Source organism: Taeniopygia guttata, chromosome 11 (assembly GCF_048771995.1).
Source record: "Taeniopygia guttata chromosome 11, bTaeGut7.mat, whole genome shotgun sequence".
NCBI lineage: Eukaryota > Metazoa > Chordata > Aves > Passeriformes > Estrildidae > Taeniopygia > Taeniopygia guttata.
In genome coordinates, this window is record NC_133036.1 from 5,665,692 (window position 1) to 5,688,781 (window position 23,090).

Genomic DNA, 23,090 nt, shown 5'->3' on the forward strand with positions numbered 1-23,090 from the left:
GGATATGGCTGGATCCTTAGGGAAGCAAAAGTAGGTGCTTTGGCCATCTGTTAAATGTGGAGTGATGGCTCTGGCAAAGGGACTGTGGGAGAAACACAGAAACTCTGCAGGAAATGCACATCCTGCAATGAGGCACAAAAATGCTGAGCACACTGAGAACTACAGAGCAGAGAGAGCCCTGTGATGGTGGGTTGGAGCACTTCTGTGAGCCAAGATTTTCCTCCAAATCCAACAACAACATGAGGGCACTAGAAACTTAATCTTGTGAAATAGAGCTACAGCACTGAGGCATCAGCACTCACATGCTCAGGGTTTCCCAGAAAAGCACAAAAGTCAGTGCATGTCTAGGCCTTGTTTATTGTACCACACCAAATGAATGCCAGTGGGAAAGTCAGGGAAAGAAGCAAGACTGAAACATGCCACAGTCCAAGATTTTGGACCTCAGAGCAAACTTTGGGATTGAAAGGCATAAAGAAGTCCCAGCAAATTCTAGTCTAGAAATGGTGAGTAATTTCCTCTATTTAGTCTCACACATCCAACAGGAACAGACAGAGATGTCCCAGGAGTCAGCTCTGTCTTCCCTCGGATCAGGTCCAAACAAGCTGCTGACAGTAGCACCAGTCCTGCTTCAAATCTTCATGAAAGACAGGGACAGCAGCACAGGCAGCACCCTCAGCAAGCACAAAAACGATGCCAAATCGACTTGCCAAAACAAAGGAGGAAGCGATAGGGGCTCTAGAGTCTGTTGTCAAACTTCTACTGCTAAGACTTCATCCAGTAAAAATATAATTGAAATATTTTTGAATTTTTAAAACTCTGGCTCCTTCCTACTATCCCTTTTATTTCCTCTGTTGCCATCACTGATCTATAATTTTAGTTTCCCCAAAACCAGACCTTTACATGAATGTAAATTCAGAACTTCTCTAATGGAGCTATTGGGAAGTTATAATTCAGATGAGAACTTAAATCAATTTATCTCTTAACATACTAATAATACAATCCAAATACAAACTTCTAGATTTTCTGCATACAAAACATTCCTGGCATTACAAAGCACCTACCAAGAACTTGTCATCAGCTGCATCTAAGCAGTGAAGTGCTTATACACCACTGGGTAAGGCCCCTGTAAGAAATACAAGAGCGTGTCCAACCATGACGATGAGCTCAAAAAATACTTGGGCCAATTCAGATATTACTGGTTCTGCAGTGTGAGAAATAAAGGTTTCATCACCTACAGATCACAGCTGATCCTACTGAAAAAACCTCCTCCTGTTCCTTTATGACCTGAGCTTCACAGTGCCAGTTCTTGCTGTAGCACCAATGGTGGTGGGGAACTCCAGTGAAAAGTGACTGAATAAAGACCTTGATGACAATGATGAACATGGTACATACAGCAACAATGCCTGAAAAAGCTTGTTTTGAATCTTATTCTCCCCAGAAAACCACTAACATAACTAGTTAAGGAAATTAATTCGCTCACCCAGCACTTTGCTGAGTTTACTTTTTCAGCTCAAATGTTGTGTAGTGCTGAACCTGGACCTGGCACCATACTAGGGGCTTCAAATCTAGACTGTCACCTTATCACATCACCATGGTCATCTTAACAAGAAGCCAGAGCTGTTTGAGTGAACTTACTGTACTCACTGTAAACATAAGCTGAGTGGCATTAATCATATGCCTAACCTTAAGTTATTTATTAATAAAAACCAGATGCCTAAAATTCTGCCCAAAATAAACATGAGGGCAGTGGCATATGGATAATTCCAGAACTGGCTGGTTTCAGCCAGCCTTCTGAAATTTCCTAATAATCTGAATTAAAACCAACAATCAGCACTTCTAGTTCTTCTAGGTCAAAGTTTTCAGGGCCTGTTGATTTAAATACTGTATCCCTATTAAAAGCATTTGATATTATCCTAGATTACCAGCAGAGTGGGGAGTAACTCATCACATACATTTTGAAAACACAGACTCCAGCTCTTCTCAAAACACTTCCTGAAAACTTGGGTTTCTCCTGCATCATTAACAATTTGCTGTCGCCACCTAGGAATGGGTCCAGTATATTACAACCTCCTCTGTGACTCCCACAACACCCTTTGAGCCTCCAGTGACTCAACAGCTTCTTCCTCTACAAACTCCAGCAGTGCTTTAATAAGGACTAAACCAGAACTTCCTGAAATCCCTCCCCGCAGCTGCATCTGCAAATTCTCTGGACAGTTTAACCTCTGTGCCACTTGTACTCAAGTAGTGCAGAAGTCACTGTTGTGACCTGGAAGGCAGAGATGAGGGGATACCCACATGCTCCTAAAATGGCTGTCCCTGTGGGATGGGGGATCAGCCCAGACAAGGACACTCTTCAAGAAGTAAGACAGCAGAAGTACAGGATGTGCACGTATCACACCCTGACTGAACAGCATTACCACTCTCCAACCACCTGTAAGCACAGACAGACTGAGCCAGATGGAGATTCTGTTCACTCAGTACTTCTGAAAGGATTTTGTTTCCATTAAATTGTTCAATTCTATGTGAAGAACATAGAAACACTCACATTATTCACTGTGCCCTGCAAGAAGGAGTTTGACAGCATAACTGCAAGCAATGAAAAGGTGCCTCCTACTACTTGGATATATCCTGTAGTTCTTGCACGGGAGAGGATGACAAACTATGGATTTGGTGTCTCCAGAACATACATCAGTAAGCAGACCTCTGCAAAATCCCCCATAATTATCCCTTTTCCAGGCTGATGACTCCTAACTTATTTAGCTATTTCCTGCTTTTCCGACCATCATCATCTGAACCTTCTTTGGATTTAGTGTTGCTTGTGAGAATGGAGATGAAGATGCCCCATGGAGGAGAGGAGCAGGCTGCAGTTGTTCTCTGCACTGCTCCCAAGCCCTCTACATGTTAATCCTAGCATTTTCCCTTTATTGTCCTTTCTACCACTGACCTGATGTTTCCATGAAGTCATTGTCATCACTCCAAAACGCATCACATTGTGACAATGCTCCCTTTGCAGAGATTCTCATGTGAATCCCCCTGGTGGGGCTCAGCTCCCACAGCTCCCCCCAGCACCTCTCACCACCCTCAATCTCACAATCCTCAGCAGCTCCCAGCCCATCCCAGGACAGAGACGTGCAGGCAGCTGCTCCTAAGAAAACCCTGGGAGAACCCACACACTGACAGTTTGTGACGGGTAGCTCATTCCAGCAGGGCTGTTTGAAGAACATCCCATTTTGGTCCCTTGGTCATAGCTCTGTCTAGAGCAATGGACACTCAGCACCTACGTGCAGTTGTGGCCAAGTCTAAAAATTCTCAAGTGCAATGCAGATTCCTCTCAAAATTTCAGAAATCTGGACAAAAGTGGAGAATGTGCTTTTTCTTACAAAACACAGGTCATGGACTCCTGATGCACTATATAGACTGAAATCAAGTGAGCTTAGAGTGGCTGCAGGATCCAGTTTACAGTTATTTCCTTCTTTCCTTTCCCTTCCCCATCCTCTCTTCAAAAGCACAAAATCATTTTAAATAGGGGAGACAGGCAGAGAACAGAAAGGATTTGGCCACGTGGCCCATGGCAGTGGTCAGAGCAGAACCTCAACGTCCTGACTCTCACTGTTCTCACTACAGCTCATTTTGAAGACAGCACTTTGAACATATAAACAGAGAATCACAACCACTACAGGTAGGACTTCAGCAGCTAATGAGCAAAAAGAGGGTAAATTTACATCCCTTTGAATTGAACCCTTTAAAACCCAAACCCAAAATATACCTATATATTTACTAACAAGATGCAGAGTAACTCAGATTGTGCTATCAAAGAACAGGAAGAAAGAAAAACAAAAACCATGAATAGGGCTTGGGAGGACATTTTTGTATGTTCAACACCAAACTGAAGCTGTGTTTGGCCTGCTAACAAGAAAAAGTTGATATGCTGACCTTCTTGGCAGACTACCTTGATCCCAACACATAGGGGAAAAAAATGAACAGCGAGTTCCATGGCTGCTGCTTGATAAACAGGTCAGAATTATGCAATGCCAGACACGTGGCAGAAAGGACTTGAGTTACTTCAGGACACAGTTACAGGATAAACTGATAAACACTCACTCTTAAGCAAGCACTAGAGTTAGATGTAGTGTGCTACTACTATCCCTGACTGTCCCACATCTGTCCCTGTTCAATCTCCCACTCAATGTCAGACTTTACTCTTGACTCTTTGGTCAGATCCTGACTCCTATACCTGAGATCAGACTCTGTCTCAGAAGGCAGCAAGTGGGAAGTGGCTCTGTTGAGCTGGGTGACCATTTACATCTCAGCACCACAGAAAGAACATGGTGATTTAGCTCTGCTTCAAGAGCCCCAGCAACGAACAGAACTTCTGGTAGGCTCTGGGCAAAACTGGCATCATGGCTACATCACACACCTAGGTAAACCAGGAGCTGGATAAGCTGCTCAACCTTGAATGTGTGGAGTGATGGATGGATGGATGGATGGATGGATGGATGGATGGATGGATGGATGGATGATGGATGGATGGATGGATGGATGGATGGATGGATGGATGGATGGATGGGCAGGATGCCCTGATGCAAGTTACCAAGGGCAGTATTTTCACACCTTTTGTGGCCTGATGCTTTGTTCCTACAGGGTGGAGAAGGAAGCCAAGTGATGACATCCCCCATCAAGGTTCAAACATGTCCAACTTTGGGCACAAGGGAAGAGGGAAGCCAACACCCACAGGGATGTGTACTCAGATCCCCTCTGATGACATGCCAAAGGACTGACATGCAAGGCCCAGTGATCATGGAAAATATACTTTTCCAGTGAGTTATAGCCAGACATGTCAGACTCCTCCTGCTCTGCACTTGCTGGGCTAAAGATGTTGGCAGACAGATGAACTTTATCACTGACACATGGACCATTCCCTGCCCCTGAACATTCCAAAGGAGAAACATGTTCTACTCAGCACAAGCTTTCAATGTAGTGGGTGCAGAAGGTGCTGCAAAGGGCAGGGCATTGCTGACCACACATTCAGTGGTAACCTCCCTGCAGCCAGGGACACCTGTGGCATCTGAAGCTGTAAGAAATGGTGAAGTATGTTTGGGCATATGAAGGGCAGATGGAAGTTCCTCAGAAAGAATCTGAAAATTTGTAAATAGGGTTTGTGTCTGTTCTATCATGACTAATGGGAGTTATTCTTCAGGACAGACCCCAGTGACCACTCTACAGTCTTTACAAAGTTTCTCTCTATCGGCTTTCTCTCTTTCCTATTTTGGAACACTTTTAATTTTTCTCCCCTCTCCGTTCTTGTCCAGTATTTTGCCTGTGGCATTCCTGTTCCCATTCCTCTGGCCAGCAATTCTAGCTTCCCACAGCTGCCCATGCCAGGGCAAGTGGTGTGCAAACACTAGCTGCAAAGGGACAAGAACTTGTGTCAACATACTGAAATAAACCAAACAAAATTATTTTATAAGATTTATTGAATCCAAAGTCCAGCAGAAACAGATGTACAAACTTTGCTTCTACAGTGCTTGGGGAATGGGATGTGGAGGGTGGAGGCAGCAGCAGAGCCCAGAGTTGCTGCTGGACCACGTTCCAGCTGGAGGCAGGGCCTTCTCCGTGCTTTGTGCTGAGCAGGCTGCTCTTGCTCAGCCAGCTATGGGGCTTTGGCAGCAGCAGAGCATGAGGTCAGGGGAGGGGAAGGTATATTCAACAGAGGCTGAACAGATGGAATCTGGTGCACAGAGAAGTCGGATGTTGCTTCTACACCGTCCTGGGCTGAGCAGTGCCAGGCAGGACAGGACAACCATGAACATGGGACAGTACCACAGCAGAAACAGAACACCTCTGCTGATGACTCCATCTTCCAGTGGATTTGCTCTGCAAGTGGATGTGCCTCTGGTGTACATCAGTCCAGAACAGTGAATGCAGGCCTTTATTCCCAGCAAAGGGAAGGCTCAGCAAGCTCTGGTGTTCCTACAGCCTCAGAAACCACATGTCTGGTCATGAGAAGTCTGTAAGTACCTGGCCATGAGAAATCTGCTGCCCTAAGAACTATCTGAGATGCTGGAGCACCTCAGCTGTCACTCAGTTTTATAGCATTTTTTGCCAAGCCCTGTGAAGCTGCATACACATCACATGTTTTGGTGAGAGCAGAGTTGTTGCTTTGCTTTCCTTTATTCAATCATGCTTTAGAATCAAATCAACTATTAGTGCTGCAACACATCTTTCTGTTCCCATAATGAGCCTACAAAAACAGCTGCTCAGTGACCACAGCAATCTCTGTAACAGAACTGGGGATGTGGGCATAGGGAAGGCACAGCCCTGGCATGGAACAACTGTCTAGGTACAGTCACAACACCAACTGCAGGACAGGAATAGGACCAGGGAACAGCGTGCTCAACACATTACAGCATCTCCCTGGCAGAACTTCAAGGGCTGGATATCTGCCCAGAACATGTCAAGGGTAAAAAAAAAAAAAAGACCCTAAAACCCACTTATCCAGGGATATGAAGAAGCCCTAGCTAGAATCATCCCCAACTCTTCTTGCTTGCAACAGCTTCTATTTCTTCTACAAGGTGGCAAAATGACTGAATGCAGTAGGCGGCCAAACCTTGCACTACAGGACCAATGCTTGTACAGAGGATAAAACCACTTTACCCCAGGATCACAAACTTCTCTAAGAAGGGGCTGGATGAGTTCAGGTCCATAACCTTTGCAGCACCCCACTGAATCCTGTGTAAAGCCATGGAGCAGCGCAGCAGAGCATCACACACACCCCAGCAAGGCACTGCTGCTCACAGCCTCCCCCTCACCCCAGGTCCCAGCAGATGAAGCAGAGTCAGTTTGGCCCCTGCAGACACAGCAGATGATGCTAATCAGAGAGTGCAGGACTCTTGGCAGGCCTGGCTGCAGCTTTAGCTCAGAAGCTAGGCTATGTTTTTTAATAAAGTACTTGCAACTGCAAAAGAGACAAAACTCAGTCCAAATCCTCACAGCAAGACTTAGGTGTGGCAAGAATCCAAAGGAGAGGGAAAAAAAGGAATCACAACATCTCTCTCATATTAAGAGAGAGCATGAAGAAAAGGACACAGTGACCCAAAAATCAGTGTGACTCAAGAGTCTGGGAGATTGAGCAGAATGTGGGTGCTAAGCAGCATTGCCTGATCCACCACGGAGACAACAAGCAGACCAGCACTGTATAATTCAATTTTTCACAATATTGATCTGGCACAGTGATTTTTAGACCAGATCAGCAAGTCCTACCATTAAAAACCACTGCATATTAACTAGCCTTCAAAAACACATCAAAACACAGTCTACACCATTATATGAAGTGGCACTACCCACTGACTCATAAAGAAAAAAACAAAACCAGAAGACTCTGGACAGCTGCAACAGGCAATACCTTTTCAACAGGAAAGGTCTGTTCCACCAGCCCCAGAAATTTTTAAGGAGTCCATTTCACTATTACTTAGCATGCACCTCACCATAGAACACAGTAATCAAGATAAAAATCATACTTCCTTGAATGGATAAAGATGGCAAGTCCTCCTAACTTAAGCTTGATGGTCCCATCTTCTGCCACTCAGAACATGATCTGGGTTTCCCTGCACCAGAGAGTTCAAGAGGCACTACAAGCCATTTACAGCCCTGTGAAGACCACAGCCACAGAACAGGCTGTTTCTGAATACAAAGGAAAAGCTCTCCAGCATGATCAGGTCACCACTGCACTATTATATCCACTATATTCCCTGGCACACCACAGGGGAGGGGGCAGGACATAGGTACACAATAATGCAGGACAAGGATGGGGAAAAGACTCAGATGAGGAGCATTTCCATTTATCTATTTAGTGGAAGGGGTAAGGAACAACAATCAAAAGTTTATCACATACACAGGCTTCAAATCTCATCATACTAAATAATTCACATGTTCATTTATGGGACGACTTTTCAACCTTCAGCTGATGGTAAAGAACACCTTTATAAAATATTAAGACACTTCCAGCAAAGTGTTGCAAGGTAATGGGCAAGAGTAATTTTACAGAGACATCAAGGCAGGACAGTTTAGTAACTCAGCCAAAAGAAATGTTAGAGATCACTGCAGAATGCAGGGGATTCATGTCCTGCCATTATTAAAAACAATCCCTAAAATGGTATTTAATGAGCTACGAAAATTACAAACAAAACCCCGCTTATCTAAACACAAGACCTTATGGACAGAGAAACCTTCCAGAAGAAGCACACCTCATGATGTTAAGAGGTTGCAACAAGGACTTCCAGATTCTAAACTGAGGTTTCTTAAATACTTTCCATATTAATCAAGGTAAAGCAACAGGGTTTTCTGAAGAGGATCATATTTATCCATCAGTGGAAACAGCTGGCACCCAGCAGTTTGAGTTGCAGTGAAACTGATCTTTGTGTTGATCCTACCTTTTATCCAAAAGGCTCTGGTAATAGGTACAGCCACATTAAAGAATTTGTTTTAATCTGAAAAACAAGCAGTTCTGTGATTGCAACTTGTGTTGACAAGCTAAACTGCTGTCTCTAAAGTACCAGTCAACTCTTAGCTGTCACTAAAATACCAGGATTGTCCATAATCTGTGCTACAGCTGGAGATGCAACCTGTGGCACTGGTGAAGGCCAAACCCCAAACCCCACTGGGCAATGCCACCTCTGCTCTGCTTTGGAAACTCTGCCTTCACATGGCACACAACCAACACAACCTGCTGGATGACAGAGAGAGCCATGCAAAGGCAGGAGCTCCAGCACACCCATATCACACATCTCTGGGAACGTGCTGCTTGAGGACAGAGCACAAAATCTCTAAAGAGGCCAGCCCAGCTCTGAAAGAGATACAGCACAGAAATCAGGGCATGGAAAAGTGCAGGACAGCACTAAGAATCACTTACCCACACTGATGCCTGAGCACTTAATGGCCAGTGGAAACACTTTCTTTGGTTATTTTCCAAGGCCAGGATTACTGTCTTGATATACTGATTGATGGCTTTGTTCAACTTTTATGGCAAAACACTCTGCCAACTACTTCTGGGTGAAGCACAGCTCTGAGAGCTCAGCTGGAGCCTCAGTATGCTTCTCCAGTCAAACCTGAACTCTGGGTGTCCAAAGCCAGTCTAACTGAACAGACCAAAAGAAAAAAAAAAAAAAAGAAAAAGAAGGAAACAAACCAAACACTTTCCTAAAAACCCAACCAGATGGGCAATAGTTTTTCTGGCTGCAGGCAGGACAATCATTACAATCAATATGAGCAAGCACATGAAGTCAGTTGGACAGAAAGGGGAAAAGACAGGAACTTTTACTTTATACAGTCCTAATTTTCATATGCATAGCCATAAATAAAACATGATATTAAATTTAACCTTAATTCAGAAGGTAATTCATCCCAGTTCTGTTGTTCAGGAGCTGGTTTTGTTACTCTCCAACTCCGAACACACTTGACAGCATCAGGTCTGACCTCACCTGGGGACCTGGTGACTCTGGTGTCACCCCTCAGCACGTACCACGAAGGAAATAACACATCTGCCCAACCCCCCCGTGCCACACCAGCTTGGTCACTATCAGCCCGGAGCACAAGGCTCATGTTCCAAAACACATCCACCCAACCAAGCTGTGCTCAGCTCTGGGCATGATAAACTCTGCAGGGGCAACACCCCAAACATGCAGAGCACGGCAGCGTGTGAGGAGGGAGCTTTCGTCAGAAAGCCTCGTGAATGATTCCTGAAAAACTGAAGAATGGGAAAGAAAGAACTTCCAGTTATTCTAAGGGACGAAGATGGAATGTGAATGAATGCACAGCACACACAACAAATCTGTTCCAATATTCAAGCTGGAATTTTCATACAAGTTCAGGTGAACTCAGCACATAAACTGAAAAAATTATTGAAAAAAGAGAAAAACATTGAATGAGAAGACAACTGAGCTGAGGCTGATGGGCAGTGGACAAGTCAACCACGAATGACAGAGATTCCCAAAGACACAAATAATTATTTTTTTAAAATAAAGATAATGTAATTTTGAGAATTCTAAAATTTCAAATTTTAAAAATTATGTGGTTTTAAATTTTAATTTTAAAAGGTGCTCAGCTGATCTGCAGAGAGTAGAAGCAGGAAGAGAAAAGATCAGAGTGAGTTAAGCAATCCCAGAGGAACTCAGATTCTTCAACATATGATGCAGCAGGGCAGTCATTAAAATATACATAGAATGCATGTACACACAGAATTTAGAGTGAAGATGAAAAAAGAAACAATATAATGTGTTGTGTATACCCTGGATAAACAAAAATTAAGTGCTCCTCAGATTACTTTCCTATGTTGACATTTTACATACACTGAACACAGGATTGATTCCATATGGGGAAAAAAATCTTAACACTAAAAATATGTGAAAGCTGAAGTTCAAAGGAAACCTTTTGTTTTATTACGAGAAGCCCGAATTTCTTATTAATTTCTTTAGTATGACCTTAACTTTGACTTGAATTAAAAAAAATATATATAAAAGCTATTTTAAAAATAGCAGATGGTGCACTACAGTAAGAGCAGATTCAAGAAAGAAGACAACCAGCTTTAACCAGTCTCAGGACACTTCCTCCCTTATGAGATTTTTAATTTTTTTTTGTTTTTTTCAAATCAGGCTGGGTAGGCTTTATTGCTTAGCCTTGTGTTTTGGACTGAACTCTTATTAGTAGCTGGAGTGCACTGATTGTGATTCTGGAGTGCACCTTGCAGTTAAGTTTAGAAGAAAAAGGGGTAGGACAACCAGAGATGTAAATAAAAGTACAGGCAGTGGTGACAACCAGGAGGTTCACTTACATAAATAAACCCCTGCTCCAAAAGTAAGAGACTCATGTAGGTAAATCCAAAAGGCTCTGACTTAAAAAGGCCAGAAATCTGCTGTAACATGTATCTTTTCGTGGCAGCATTATGTTTTTTATCCACCACTGCTCTTCACCCACCCATGCGAGCTCTTGTGTGTTGAGGAATTTTTCTAAAAATCCATTCTGCACAAATGGATTCAATAATTGATGAGCTGACCCATCACACTGACCCACTTTGCTCTCTTTTCTTCCACTGTGCAGTGCTAAAACCTGCCCTTTCTAAACGTACTGATGACCTCTTAGGAGGTACAAATTATGCTTTCAGGTAAAAACATAGTTAAGTCAGCAAAAAGGATACCCAAATGAAGTTTCAGAAGTTCTCAGCCTAAATAAAAATTCAGGGAGACAAGCCAGCCAAGTCAGCTTCAGCCCACTATGCCTGGAAAGATGCCCCTCTGTAAAAATGTCTCGATTTTCAGGATAACTGTTAACTGGGGGGAAGTTTAATTGAGGTTTTCAACACCTATCTTTTTTTATCAAAAACAACCTCTGACCACTGTTAACCACATGATTCAGGAGAATAAGGTTTCCCAAAGGAGCTGTTTCAACCTGCATTACCTGTGTGATGAACCAGGCAAGTGGACAGATCCAAGTTAATAACAACCCCAGAACCAAGCAGTGCCCCCCACCCATCATTATTAACCCAATTACGTGACCCATTTCACATGCAGCCCCACAAACTGGTTTGATAGGATAAATTAGAGGGTACCAGAGGCATAAGCAATTTTGTGGACAGGAACTGGCACAGCCAGCTGAAGGACTCACTGCATGTGTAACCAACACCTGTCCAAGGCTTTGCTATGACACCCTGTGGAAATCCCACATGCCTTTTTGGACAACTGTTTTTAAGGATGGCTCTGAAAGAGCTCTGCAGCAGGACAAACACCATAAGGTACTACAAGACAGAGCTTCATCAGCTGCATAAATAAATAAATTTAATAGAAATGACTTCTAAAGACAGAAAATCAAGCAGTGTGTCCAAGTTGCTGATGTAGCCAAGAGGCTCTGAAAGCACTGATTCACTGTTTGTTTGCCACATACTGTTCATGTATTTAACCCCATACTTCAGGGCTTTTGCTGATTGCTCTAGAAGACAAAAGCCTTCTTTCCCCAGGTAACCATGTAGCTTCTACCCCTCCCATTTCTGCTGAAGCCGTAAGAATTGTGAAAGCTTGGCAAGGATTTTCCTTTGCCCTTGTCTGCGAGATGGGATAAGAGCCACTTCCTGAACTTGCTCTGAATTTTAATGTTTTGTTTTACTATAAAAAGTAAGATACTGGTGCTTGTGATACATGCAGTGATTAAACATTCAGAATATGTCTAGAAAAGTTGTCATAAATCAAGAAAATCTGACAAACAGGGAAGGGTCAACACCCAGGGGTGTATGATTTGGAGAGAAGACCACAAAGCAGTGATAGAGGTTTTCATGTATAGAGCTATGAAGAGGAAAGAAATTAATTCTTTTCCACCTCCACGTGATCCAAGAAGAGATTATGGGAAATTCAGCTTTGTCGTCAGGAAAAGTTTCCAACACAAGGACAGTGTTGGAAGAAGTTGCCAGAAAAATAATGAAAGACTGGTTTAGACACACACCTGTCAGGCAGGACTAATGCATAACTGAATTCACTTCAGATCAGATGATTTGGTGAGGTCTCAGCTTCTATAATTACTACATTTAGCACTGGGATTGAGTCCTTTAGCACAGGTCCTTCGGTTGTCAGTGGAGTCAAAGAAAGTGACAAGCCAAAGCATAAACTGAGAACTTCCTTAAAGACATTTGAAGTAGAAAGATTCCATAGCATTCACAGAAAACAAAAGAAACAAAACAGAAAACAAACAGACCAAAAAAAACTCAAACAAAAATCAAACCAACAAACAAAAAACCAACAACAAAAAAAATCCCAAACCAACCCAAACCTGGCTAGAAGGAAAATCTGTATGACTTTAGAGAACTTCCCACTTGTAGCAGATTAACTTAAGAGTTACATAAGGCTGCCAGATCCTTGTGGAACTGAGGCTTGAAAATTGAAATACAGAGTCTCTGCAGAAACCCATCCCCAGCTCTGATGAGGAATAATATCTTCCCAAGAGAATTTTACTTGTGCAGGACCAGGAGCTGGACTCAATGATCTTTGTGAATTACTTCCAACGTGGGACATTCTATGATTTTATGATACAACACCTACCCAGCCTCCCTTCTCTGGTTGCTCCCAGAGGGGGAGCACACCAGCATGAAAAACCCTTGGGAACATCCCTAAGGAAGAAACAAGCAACTTTTTCCTCTCAAAGAAAGGAACAGGAGGAGAGAGTCCTCAACAGTCTCACTCCCCCTGCTTGCATCTCCTCTGATAGCACGTAAGATAAGCTGAGAAGAAATAAAGTCCTACCTACAATTGTCAACAGAAACCTATGGGCAAGAAAACTCAAAGGACAGGATCTCCAAGCAAAGCTAAAATGAAAGCCCAGTTCACACGCTGGTCTATGAGGATGAAGGATGGCTTTCATAGAGGAGGAGAGCAGGGGCAATTCTTCACTCCCAGAGCTCATTGCTATTTTGTCTTTATGTTTAGATAAATGTATGGCTCACAAGGACCTTCTGCTGAACAAAAGACTCAGAACACCTGGACAAAAAGTTTCTGGTTTTGCTGACCTGGCTCACAGCACTACAGACCCAGAAGCCAAATCCCTACAAGGAGAAGGTTTCTGTACACCAAATTCTCTTGATTTATCTGGCTGCACACTAATTCAAGTCTATAAAATATTCTTGAGTTTGAAACCTGGTCCTTTTAACAGAGATTTTGGAGCAGGCAGATAGTGAATAAGCCAAGCAGTATCTTTTTGTTTAAAAAGCAAGCTGAAAAAATTACCAACGTTTCTGAAAACCAAAGAACTGTGAGTGAAAGCTGGCACTCCCTTCAGCATGCACAATGCTGCATAGCAGGGCAGGTCATTTATTAACCAGAGGGTGTTTAAAGTCTCTAAAAGTGATTGGTCAGCTCCTATCTATGCTGTTTAAGAAACTGAAGCAGGGTATGCCTAAGGGTGTGGTTTCACAACATTGTAGGCTGAACTAAGAACTTACTGCTACCTTAGAGATTCATCCCTCCTTCCTCTCTGCCTGGCTCTATGTTCCTGCTGGGTCACCCTCAACGAGCTCAAACAAATGAAAAGTTATTTCTCAACAGCACGAAGACTTGAACTAATGCAGAACATCACATGCAAGGGAAACTCATTCCCAGTGTGAATCTCATCCACGTTAAGGACAGGACACTTAACATCATCTCATTTTATGAAGGTTTGGTGAAACCTGTAGCAAACCACCTTTTCAGCAGGGCTCAGAAAAACTTACTGGACTGAGGCCTAAATAATAAAATAAAATAAAAAAAGGATGCTGATTTGTTACATGCAGGATGCACAAGTAAGAACATTGCTCCATGAGTCCTGAGGGAACCAGCCCATCACAACCCCAACACAGCAGAGGCAGGCAGGTTCCTGCCTGGCCTGGCCAAGGTGGGAACTGCCAGAGCCAAAGTCTTGCACCAGAGACGAAGAGTGGCTGTGCAGATGGGGTGGGGAGGAGGGAAGGGTCAGGTTTCTCCTTTGATGACATGGATTTAATCAGTTCAGCTGCAACATGTAATTTCATCCTCAAATACCAAAATGCTGAGCACACGTGAAAAAAACGGAATGTGGGGAAAGAAGTGAGCAGACATTTCACTAAAAGCCACTGGTTTAAAGCAGAATGCTTATTAGTAAATGTTCTAAATGTCTTTAAATTTATTATTTTTTTTTTAATCAAGATATGTCAGGGTCACAAAAGTTGGTAGTTAATAATAATCCCACAATTAGTCCAGACCTGCTGACTGAATTTCAAAGCACAGCACAAAGAAACCCTGAGCAAAACATGGACAGGGAACTCTCCAATTAAAAGCAATGTCTATTCTCAATGCAGACAGGGTTAGTTAAGGGAACTCAGTTAATGTGGCTCCAATCACACTTATAACCTTCAGAGAAAGCTCAGCACTACCCCCACCAGCACCCAGCTGGATTCAAGCCAAAATAAATTTGGCAATAAAGCACAAATGCCCTGACTTGGAACTGGATATGGCCAAAGTGTTTGTGCTTGTGGAGGGAAAAGGAGCTTGAGACAGAACCCAGCAGCAAGACTGTTCTCTGAATTAGGACTCCCAGGGTGCCACCAAGGATTTCCAAGAAAGGGACCAACTTCTTTGGCTCCTGTACCAGGCTCTGGGTTCCCAAGCACCACTTGTAGTGGTTACACACTTCCCTGGCAGCACACTGAGTGAAAATCGATCTGTTAAAGCAGAAGTGACTTAGAAAGGGTCTAAGGAGACAAACCTGGCAGGGTTTCAGGTCACAAAAAGTTAAAATTACACTTTGACATGAAGCCAAGTCAAGACTCCAAAGTCTGTCACTTCTTTGTGAGCTCTCACTCTGTGAAGGACCTGATACCAGTTAAGCCTGGAAACGTTTCTCACTTCACTTACTTGAACAATATATATATATTAAAAAAATACATTTAAAAAATCACACTCATTCTCCAAAAGCCAGGAAGATAATTATTGAGCTGTAATACAGAGCCATGCAGTTAATCTTACACAGATGATGGGAGAGCGACCTAACTATGACCACAGAATGACTCTTGGCAGCATAATCTGCATGTGATCAAACAAACAACAGGTTCATAGGATCAAATTAGTGCTTATTTAGCAATGAATTGTACAATCTCAAGTCTCAAGTTCACTTTATACTTTATTCCACTGGGAGAAAACAATTCCATGTTCATCACATGCACTCTAGAAATGACAGTGCTATACAGACACTTTGACTCAAACTGGCCACAAATGCTGCCCATGTAACTCCTGGGCTTTAAAGCCATTTATCAGAAGTGGTTTGGGTAGTTTTTAGTCACCAAAGGGGCGGGGGAGAGGAAGAAAAAAGAAGAAATTACACTGGCTGTTCAATTTCAGGACAGCACACCTGAGACATTCAGTACACACCATCTCAGGTTAGCATTGACCCCTGGATGTACCTGAGCTATAACCCCAAGGGAATCCTAAATAAAGCATAATCCAACCAACCACCTGCAAGGCCAAGACTACAAGGACATTCCCCCCATCTTTCCATCACACATGCCATGGAGACATTTCTTGTACAGAACAGGCTCCATCAATAGCCAAACAACCCCTTTTCCAAGGACTTCAACCCTGAAAGGAGCTGATGGAACTCGATTCCTGCTTTGCCTTGTACAGGGCTCACAACCCACTTGGATCAGGACTGGGGGGGAGAGAAAGTGCAGGGAGAGTAGGACTGACTGGTGCAGTTGTCATAACAATTACTAACAAATATAGATTGAAGATGCAAATTCTTTGAAGCACAGGTGTCACTCAAACCATTCTCCCCAGGACAGATCTGTCTTTTGTTAGGACATTCACAAAACATTCGCCTTTCCAGATACCAAGATCCGTAACGGCTGAGCACAGATTTCATCTTTAATACAACTTCACCAGAAGTAACATCCAAGGCCATGAATGACCCCACCACTGACCAGCTGTCATTCATTTTGGCATCTGAAGAACATTTACTTTCTACCAAATACAAACTTCCAATTTCAAGCCCAGTTGAAAGAATTTCTGGCATAGAAGTCACTACATCAATATATATATATATAAATTATTATTTTACTCAATAAATTGGGTAATGTCAAAGAAGGATTACCAAATATTTATTTCTAAAAAGAAGCCACTTGACCAATTTAGCAGCAAACCTAAAAACACACATTTCAAACAGAAGAAGCAACAATATTAACTGGTAATACCATTCTATCACATTTTTGTAGTCTTTCACTGGGAAAAAGGAAATAATAGAGACAATACAATAGGCCAATTATCCTGTAATTTTCAGATTCTTTCATGTAAATTTGTCAAGTGGAATATACAGATTAGATGCAAAATTATTTTCCTACTTACTTTTCAGACACAAAGAAGAGTTTGCCTGTCTGAAAGCTCATCTTGCCCATTACCTATTAGTTTAGTTTTAATTTCTATTATCTGCTAAAATCATCATGGCTGCATTGACAACACCAGTAACTCAATTTAAGATAACACTCAATAGGTTGAAGCTTCCAGATATAAGACAATTATAGTAATGCAATTGTATTAATAGAAACACACATTCACTAATACATACATATAAAGAAAAAATATTTATTTCAAATGAACAATTAACATAGATGGTAAGTCAAAACAAACCTTAACAGTGACTTACCAGGAAGCCTGTTCATGTTGACTCCTTGAGCAGAAAGTCCTATTCCCATGTACCTTCAATAAAACCAAACAAAATTATCAGTCAAGCAAAAGAATAGCCACGGCACAAGATTCCCTGCAGCAGAAATACAGCACTAAAATAAAATAAAGCAAACCCACATACAAATTATTTAAGAATGACAAAATTACTAAAGCTTTTTCATTACTCATGTCTTTTATTGAATCCAAGATAAAACATCAGTCTCCTTTAGTAACTGACAGTGTTCCAATGTACAGCTACAGCTACTCTTTAGCACTTCATTGGTAGGAAAAGGACTAGACAACAATCAGCAGTTTAATTCCCAATTTGGTATTTGTGAGGTATTTTAACTCATATATCAGAAAAAACTATTTATATAGGTGATTAACAAGACAGTAAAAAACACCTAAGTGCAGATATAGTATATGAGGACAGATGTCTGTCTAGCCTGATGTACTGTCTCCAAAAATAGCTGACAGTGGATGCAGAGGACAGAGCACACAGTTGTACTTTCCAAGAACACTCTTTCATTGTTCAGCATATATTTTACCCAATCTCACTTTCTGAACCTTTGTAAGCTATTTGAAAAGGCAATATCCTACAGCTCCCCCATTCAATTCCTGCCCACCCCATTTTTTATTCATACTTGCATTTGCAAAAGAGAGAAAAAGCACTTCCCTAACAACTTTTTCAAGGATTTTGGAGTCCTAATTCACACCCCCGTCCCCAAAGGTCTCTTTTTCAAGGCTGGTTAATCAGAGCCTGCTCAGCTGTTCTCATGGAAGCTCATCCCTACTCAGTGCTCCTGCTACACTTCCAGTTCTGTAACTTCTTTGAGAAGCAGGCCCAAGATGATTACTACAGATAACAGCATAAAAATGTTCTCTGTTTTGGTTTCTATTTCTCCCCCTACAGATCTCTATTATTCCATTTATGTTTTGACTGCAGATGAGAATTGGATTCACTTTTCTGTGGAAGTGGGACACAGCTTGACCCTGCCCATTAAGTGGCACCTCAGAGGCCATTTTTTTAATAAAGTTTGGATTGTTTATTCCACCCTCATAAAAATAATTTTGCACCTATCCAGCAGGACAGTAAGGCAAAACCAGACTTCACAAAGTCTCCTCTTCCTTACTGCAATACTTATGCACATTTCCATTTTGTGTCTTCTGTTTCTGTTAATTTGCATGGTCTGTAATTTTCTTAATATCCTCTGGTAGCACAGCTCAGGTTTTTTTTTTCTCAACACACTCCCATATTTTTAGGTTACTGAGCTTTGAAATTAACTGTTGGGCTCTTGTTCCTGTAAAGGTAAGAATCAAGCAGGCCAGGCAGTGTCCTGCTATTCTTTCACTCCTTCAGTTTTCCTCTTGTGGCTTCCTTGGCCACCTGCTCCATAAAACATTAACCAGGTATGGAAATACTATTTCAGAATTTCACCCCAAAGTTATATTTCTTCAAGTTATGTGCTTAAGTCCCCTGCAGAAACTGTCCTGTCCTTGACTTCCCCATCTCAGTCACTGTTAGATGAAAATGGCAATACCTGTTTATTTTTTATTTACACTGAAATTTTAATCCTTACAGATCTACAAATGTGTCACATCTTAGCCTATAACTTTTTTAATAGCATTAAATAGTATTGTTTTGGTGGAAAAATACCTTTAAGATTGTTGAGTCCAACTATTGACCAAAACCGCCAAGCTCACCACTGAACCAGTGTCACAGCTACTCATCTTTTAAATCCCTGCAGGGATAGTGACTCCACCACTTCCCTGGGTAGCCTATTCCAGTGCTTGACAAACCTCTCCATGAAGAAATCTTTCCTGATATCCAACCTAAAGGTCCCTGGCTATGTCATCTTTTCCTGTCACTTGTTACCTGGGAGAAGAGACCAGCTTTGCAAACCTGGCCAACTCTCTTGTACACTCCACGTTTTGGTAGCATGACTTTCTGGATTTCAAATCCTTGAAGCCCAGTTGTGCAGTACTTTAAATTAAGTCAATCTCTTCTTTCAGAAGAGATGCTCTGTTCCTGAAGTGTAGCAGCTGCCAGAGGATCCAGACCCTTCCTCCTCAGACCAACAGAAAGAGCAAAGAGGCAGCAAACTCTTGGCAAATATCGATCAGGATATTGACCATGGTGAGAAAACAGAACTCCCTGAGGCACACACACAGACAGGTCCTGATGTGATCATACCAGCTCAACCCAGCTCTCTTGTGAGTGGTCAAGGAGGTGAGATCATCCAGGGAAGCCTGGCTGCTGCTGTACAGCACAACCCTGAACTCACACACTGCACGTGCCGTGGGGACAGCCTGGCACACCCACCCCGAGCCTCCAGCTCCTGAACCCCAGGTTCACCTCGAGAAAAGCAACAAGGAAGGTTCTGCTCTGGTGTAGAGATTACAAGGATGGAAGAGATTTTATTCCTCTGGATCCCTTGTGGGGAAAACAACCCCATAGACACATATCTCTTCTCTGTAATCAAGACCTTTTAATTGTCACACTCCATGGCTCAGCTATTCATTCTTTAGAGCTCTTGAATGAAGACAAGATAACCCAAATGATCTGTTCCTGTGTTTTTATGGGTTGTTGAATTAATCCTTCAACAGGAACCAGATTATAATTTAAAAATAAAGACTGGCACGTGTTTTGTTGACAAACAACATTGCTGCTGTATTAACTCTTTTAATTCAGAATGATAATCCTTTAAAAGCAGAAGACTGGCATTTGTGAGCCTCTAAACATTCCTATGTTTTCAGAGTTCTTTCTATGAAGTTCTCCTGAGACTCCAGCTTGCTTCTCATCCCTGATGTGCTGGGAAGGAAAAATATTCCTTTAGAATCTCAGACCTTTAGCCAGATGTCCTCAACTCATTTTGGGCAACCTTACTGGGTTTTTTTTTAAGCTTAAAAGTTTGTTCTTTAAATTTTTCTCATTGAATAAAATTTAAGTTCCTGGGGTGTGTATCCCTATTGCCTCATATCCCTTTGTCTAATTTTGTCAGCTGTTTTGATCAGTTGTTTGATCCTCCCATAAAATGTCTTCTTAAACAGTCTCTGTACCATCTCAAAGTATTCACCTTTCTGATTCTATTAGCTATTCTTAAACAAGCTTCTTTAATTTATAAGGTTTGTTTTCTAGCTTTTTTTTGTTGTTGGGTGGTGAGGTTTTTGGATGACCACTAAAGTGGCAGGGTCTGGGGGCCTTTTATAGCACTTCTCAAAGGATACCAAAGATGAGTAATTATGGGCAGTGCTGCAGAGCAACTTCTAAACACACTTTTGCTGTAAACATTTTCTGCACTGCTCAGGGCACAAGTCAGAAGTTACATCCTCATGAGCTCCCTGACTCACAAGAGTCTCTCCACAGCAGGGATTTATGGCATCCAAAATTCAGCCTCACAGTGTCATCTGACATACATGCATCTGTAATAAACTGAATCTGGGGATATTTTTACAGCCTTCCAGGCACAATATGGAAGACTTTCTCCTGTATCTGCAAGGACTACTCCAGCTCTTCCTTGCCACCTTCTTAGTGCACTGGCAGATAAGAGAGTTCTTACTCAATTTCTGTATTTTTACTGAGTCTGAAGTCTTCTTCTGCTACAGAGATTTCCTTATAACATGGTGGGGTTTGCTCTGTGTTGCTTTCCAACTATGTGTGCAAGGATCCCAGTCCACAGCTACAACTGCCCTCAGCTCTGTGAGAGCAGTGACAACCTCAGTACCACCTCTGCCAACTGTCCAGGCCTGAGGGGAACTGTGATTCAAAGTACCCAATTGCTTCAACTCAATGTAAAACAGCATCTAAGCCTGAAGCAATAACACCAGAGAGCTCATCCTGACACTGGCAGGTCTGAGACACTTAGCAAAGACCATTCTGCTTCTCTGGCAGAACCATCCCCACCAATTTCATCAGCTCCCATCACCAAGCTCCAGACCTCCTGAACTCGTTGGCTGTGACAAACTTTGTTCAAAGAACAGGATGTGCCTTTTGGCATAGGGAATGTTTCTTGTGTCCTGATCTATTTGGCTCAGCTGAAGGTAAAGCACTGTAGAACTGTGGCCACTTTGTCATGTGGTGGTGTCAGATTCCTTCCTTTCAGTATCACACAGCACAACTCTGCTGGCACAGGGCCAGGGGCCAACTCCATCCCTCCTTATTGCCTGAGGGTGCTTGTCTGCTCCTCTGCCTCTACATCTGCTGCTGCTGACATGAAGAGCCCTACTGAACAGAGAGGACACCTCTGCACACAGCCTTGGCACAGCTCCACCACAATCCCAGCGGCAGCACTTCCATGGTGCCCTTTGTCCCCATCCCTTGCTGGGATCCTCTGCACTGTACTGCACCATAAGGGTGGCAACACCAAGGAAAACATTGGAAATTAAAGGAAATAACCTAATTGTCAAACTCAGATAAAATAGGTCATCACCCACTCCAGCTTATCCTGCTTAACTGCATTATTTTCTATGCAGATTCATCCCCCCTCCTTTGTGTACAGCAGCAAATCTGATGCACATAATCAAAGACAAAACTTATACAATAGTATCTTTCCATTTTCAGACAACATAGCTTTAAATTGAGAAGATTGTATTTTTATAAAAAGCAAGCACTACAACTCCACAAATTCTAAATTTAAGATTACACTTTAATCTAGATACACAACATCATGGAAATATGCTGCTAAAAAAAAAAAAGGAACATGACCACAAATCTTCCTGGTTCACAGTTTTTTGCTCTTCAACTTCTGCTCCCATTTAAAGCTCAAGACAAACTTTAAAAATAAGACCATAATGGCTGTAGAGCTGTAGACAGAATTTGCAGACAACCTAAAATAAAAACAGACTCCCTCACCATGCTGAGTTTCAACCCACAGCTTATATCCAGAACTTCAAATTGTCACAGACTTGACTGCTGGGTTTTGTTTTAGAAAGTGCTACTTTGCTTTTCCCATCTACAATCAATTTATATACCAGAAGTAATGGATGAAATGAGCTTTAAGATCAATAAAGCCTCAGTGGGAAAAAAAAAAAATCACTCTATTCTCTTAAAAACTGGGAGGAAAAAAATTTGAATCTTCAACTCCACCACCCCCAAAAGCACCAGATGCTTTCTGAACTTCTTGGTGCAAAACAGCTTCTCACTTCCTCGATTCCAAACGCTCCAAATCCGTTTTGTGTATGCAACAAATGCAATACTAGTTAAACACTATTTGTGAGCATCATCAAGAGCAAACTACTGCCTCCTTTTTTTTTATTTAATAATGAATCAATTATTATATTCAATATAATTCAACATAAATCTCTATGGCCTGCCTGTTATCACCCCTGGTTTCAGACCATGATGATGTGGGCAGACTCCCTGTGGAGTATCCCTTCACTGGAGCTACTTTTTGAGGGACCCAAAGAGCCTGTTAAAAAAAAAAAAAAAAAAAAAAAAAAAAAGGATGCACAGGAATGTCAGCACCCAGTGTCAAACTGGAAAAAAATTGGGGACAATAATACATTTATATCCATTATCCATCATAGGTAATCTGCAAAGCTAAGCAAAAGTGACCTCCTAAAACCATCTTCTCAGCAGGGAACACTGAATACTTGGACCTGTCCCCCACACATCATCAGAAGCTTCAAAAATGCTGCATCAGTAGACCGATTCCAAATAGAGCAGACTGGCAAAAATAAACCAGACACATGCTGGTGATTCAGTCAGAACAGTCTTGTTTCCACTCACCAGCAGTCTTGGCAGTTACCATAGCACCAAATTTTTCCAGACTCCTACTCCACCTCAGCCCTGCCCAGCACTGGTTGCTTTAGAAAATGTGACTGAATTAGCCACACTCACCACCAGCCACAACATCAGCTCTGTTCTATCCACTCCCTGCCTCTCCTTGGCCT

The 23,090-nt window shown here is 42.2% G+C and overlaps 1 protein-coding gene across 3 annotated transcripts in view; it reads right to left on the bottom strand.

Moving 5' to 3' along the window:
* Positions 1–23,090, bottom strand: part of RANBP10 (RAN binding protein 10) — a 67,477-nt gene that overhangs the window by 32,634 nt on the left and 11,753 nt on the right. For all 3 annotated transcript variants that reach the window (XM_002195753.6, XM_030282316.4, XM_030282319.4), the window contains one exon: positions 17,179–17,231. In XM_002195753.6, coding sequence (XP_002195789.2) covers positions 17,179–17,231 — 53 coding nt within the window. The remainder of the gene's footprint in view (positions 1–17,178; positions 17,232–23,090) is intronic.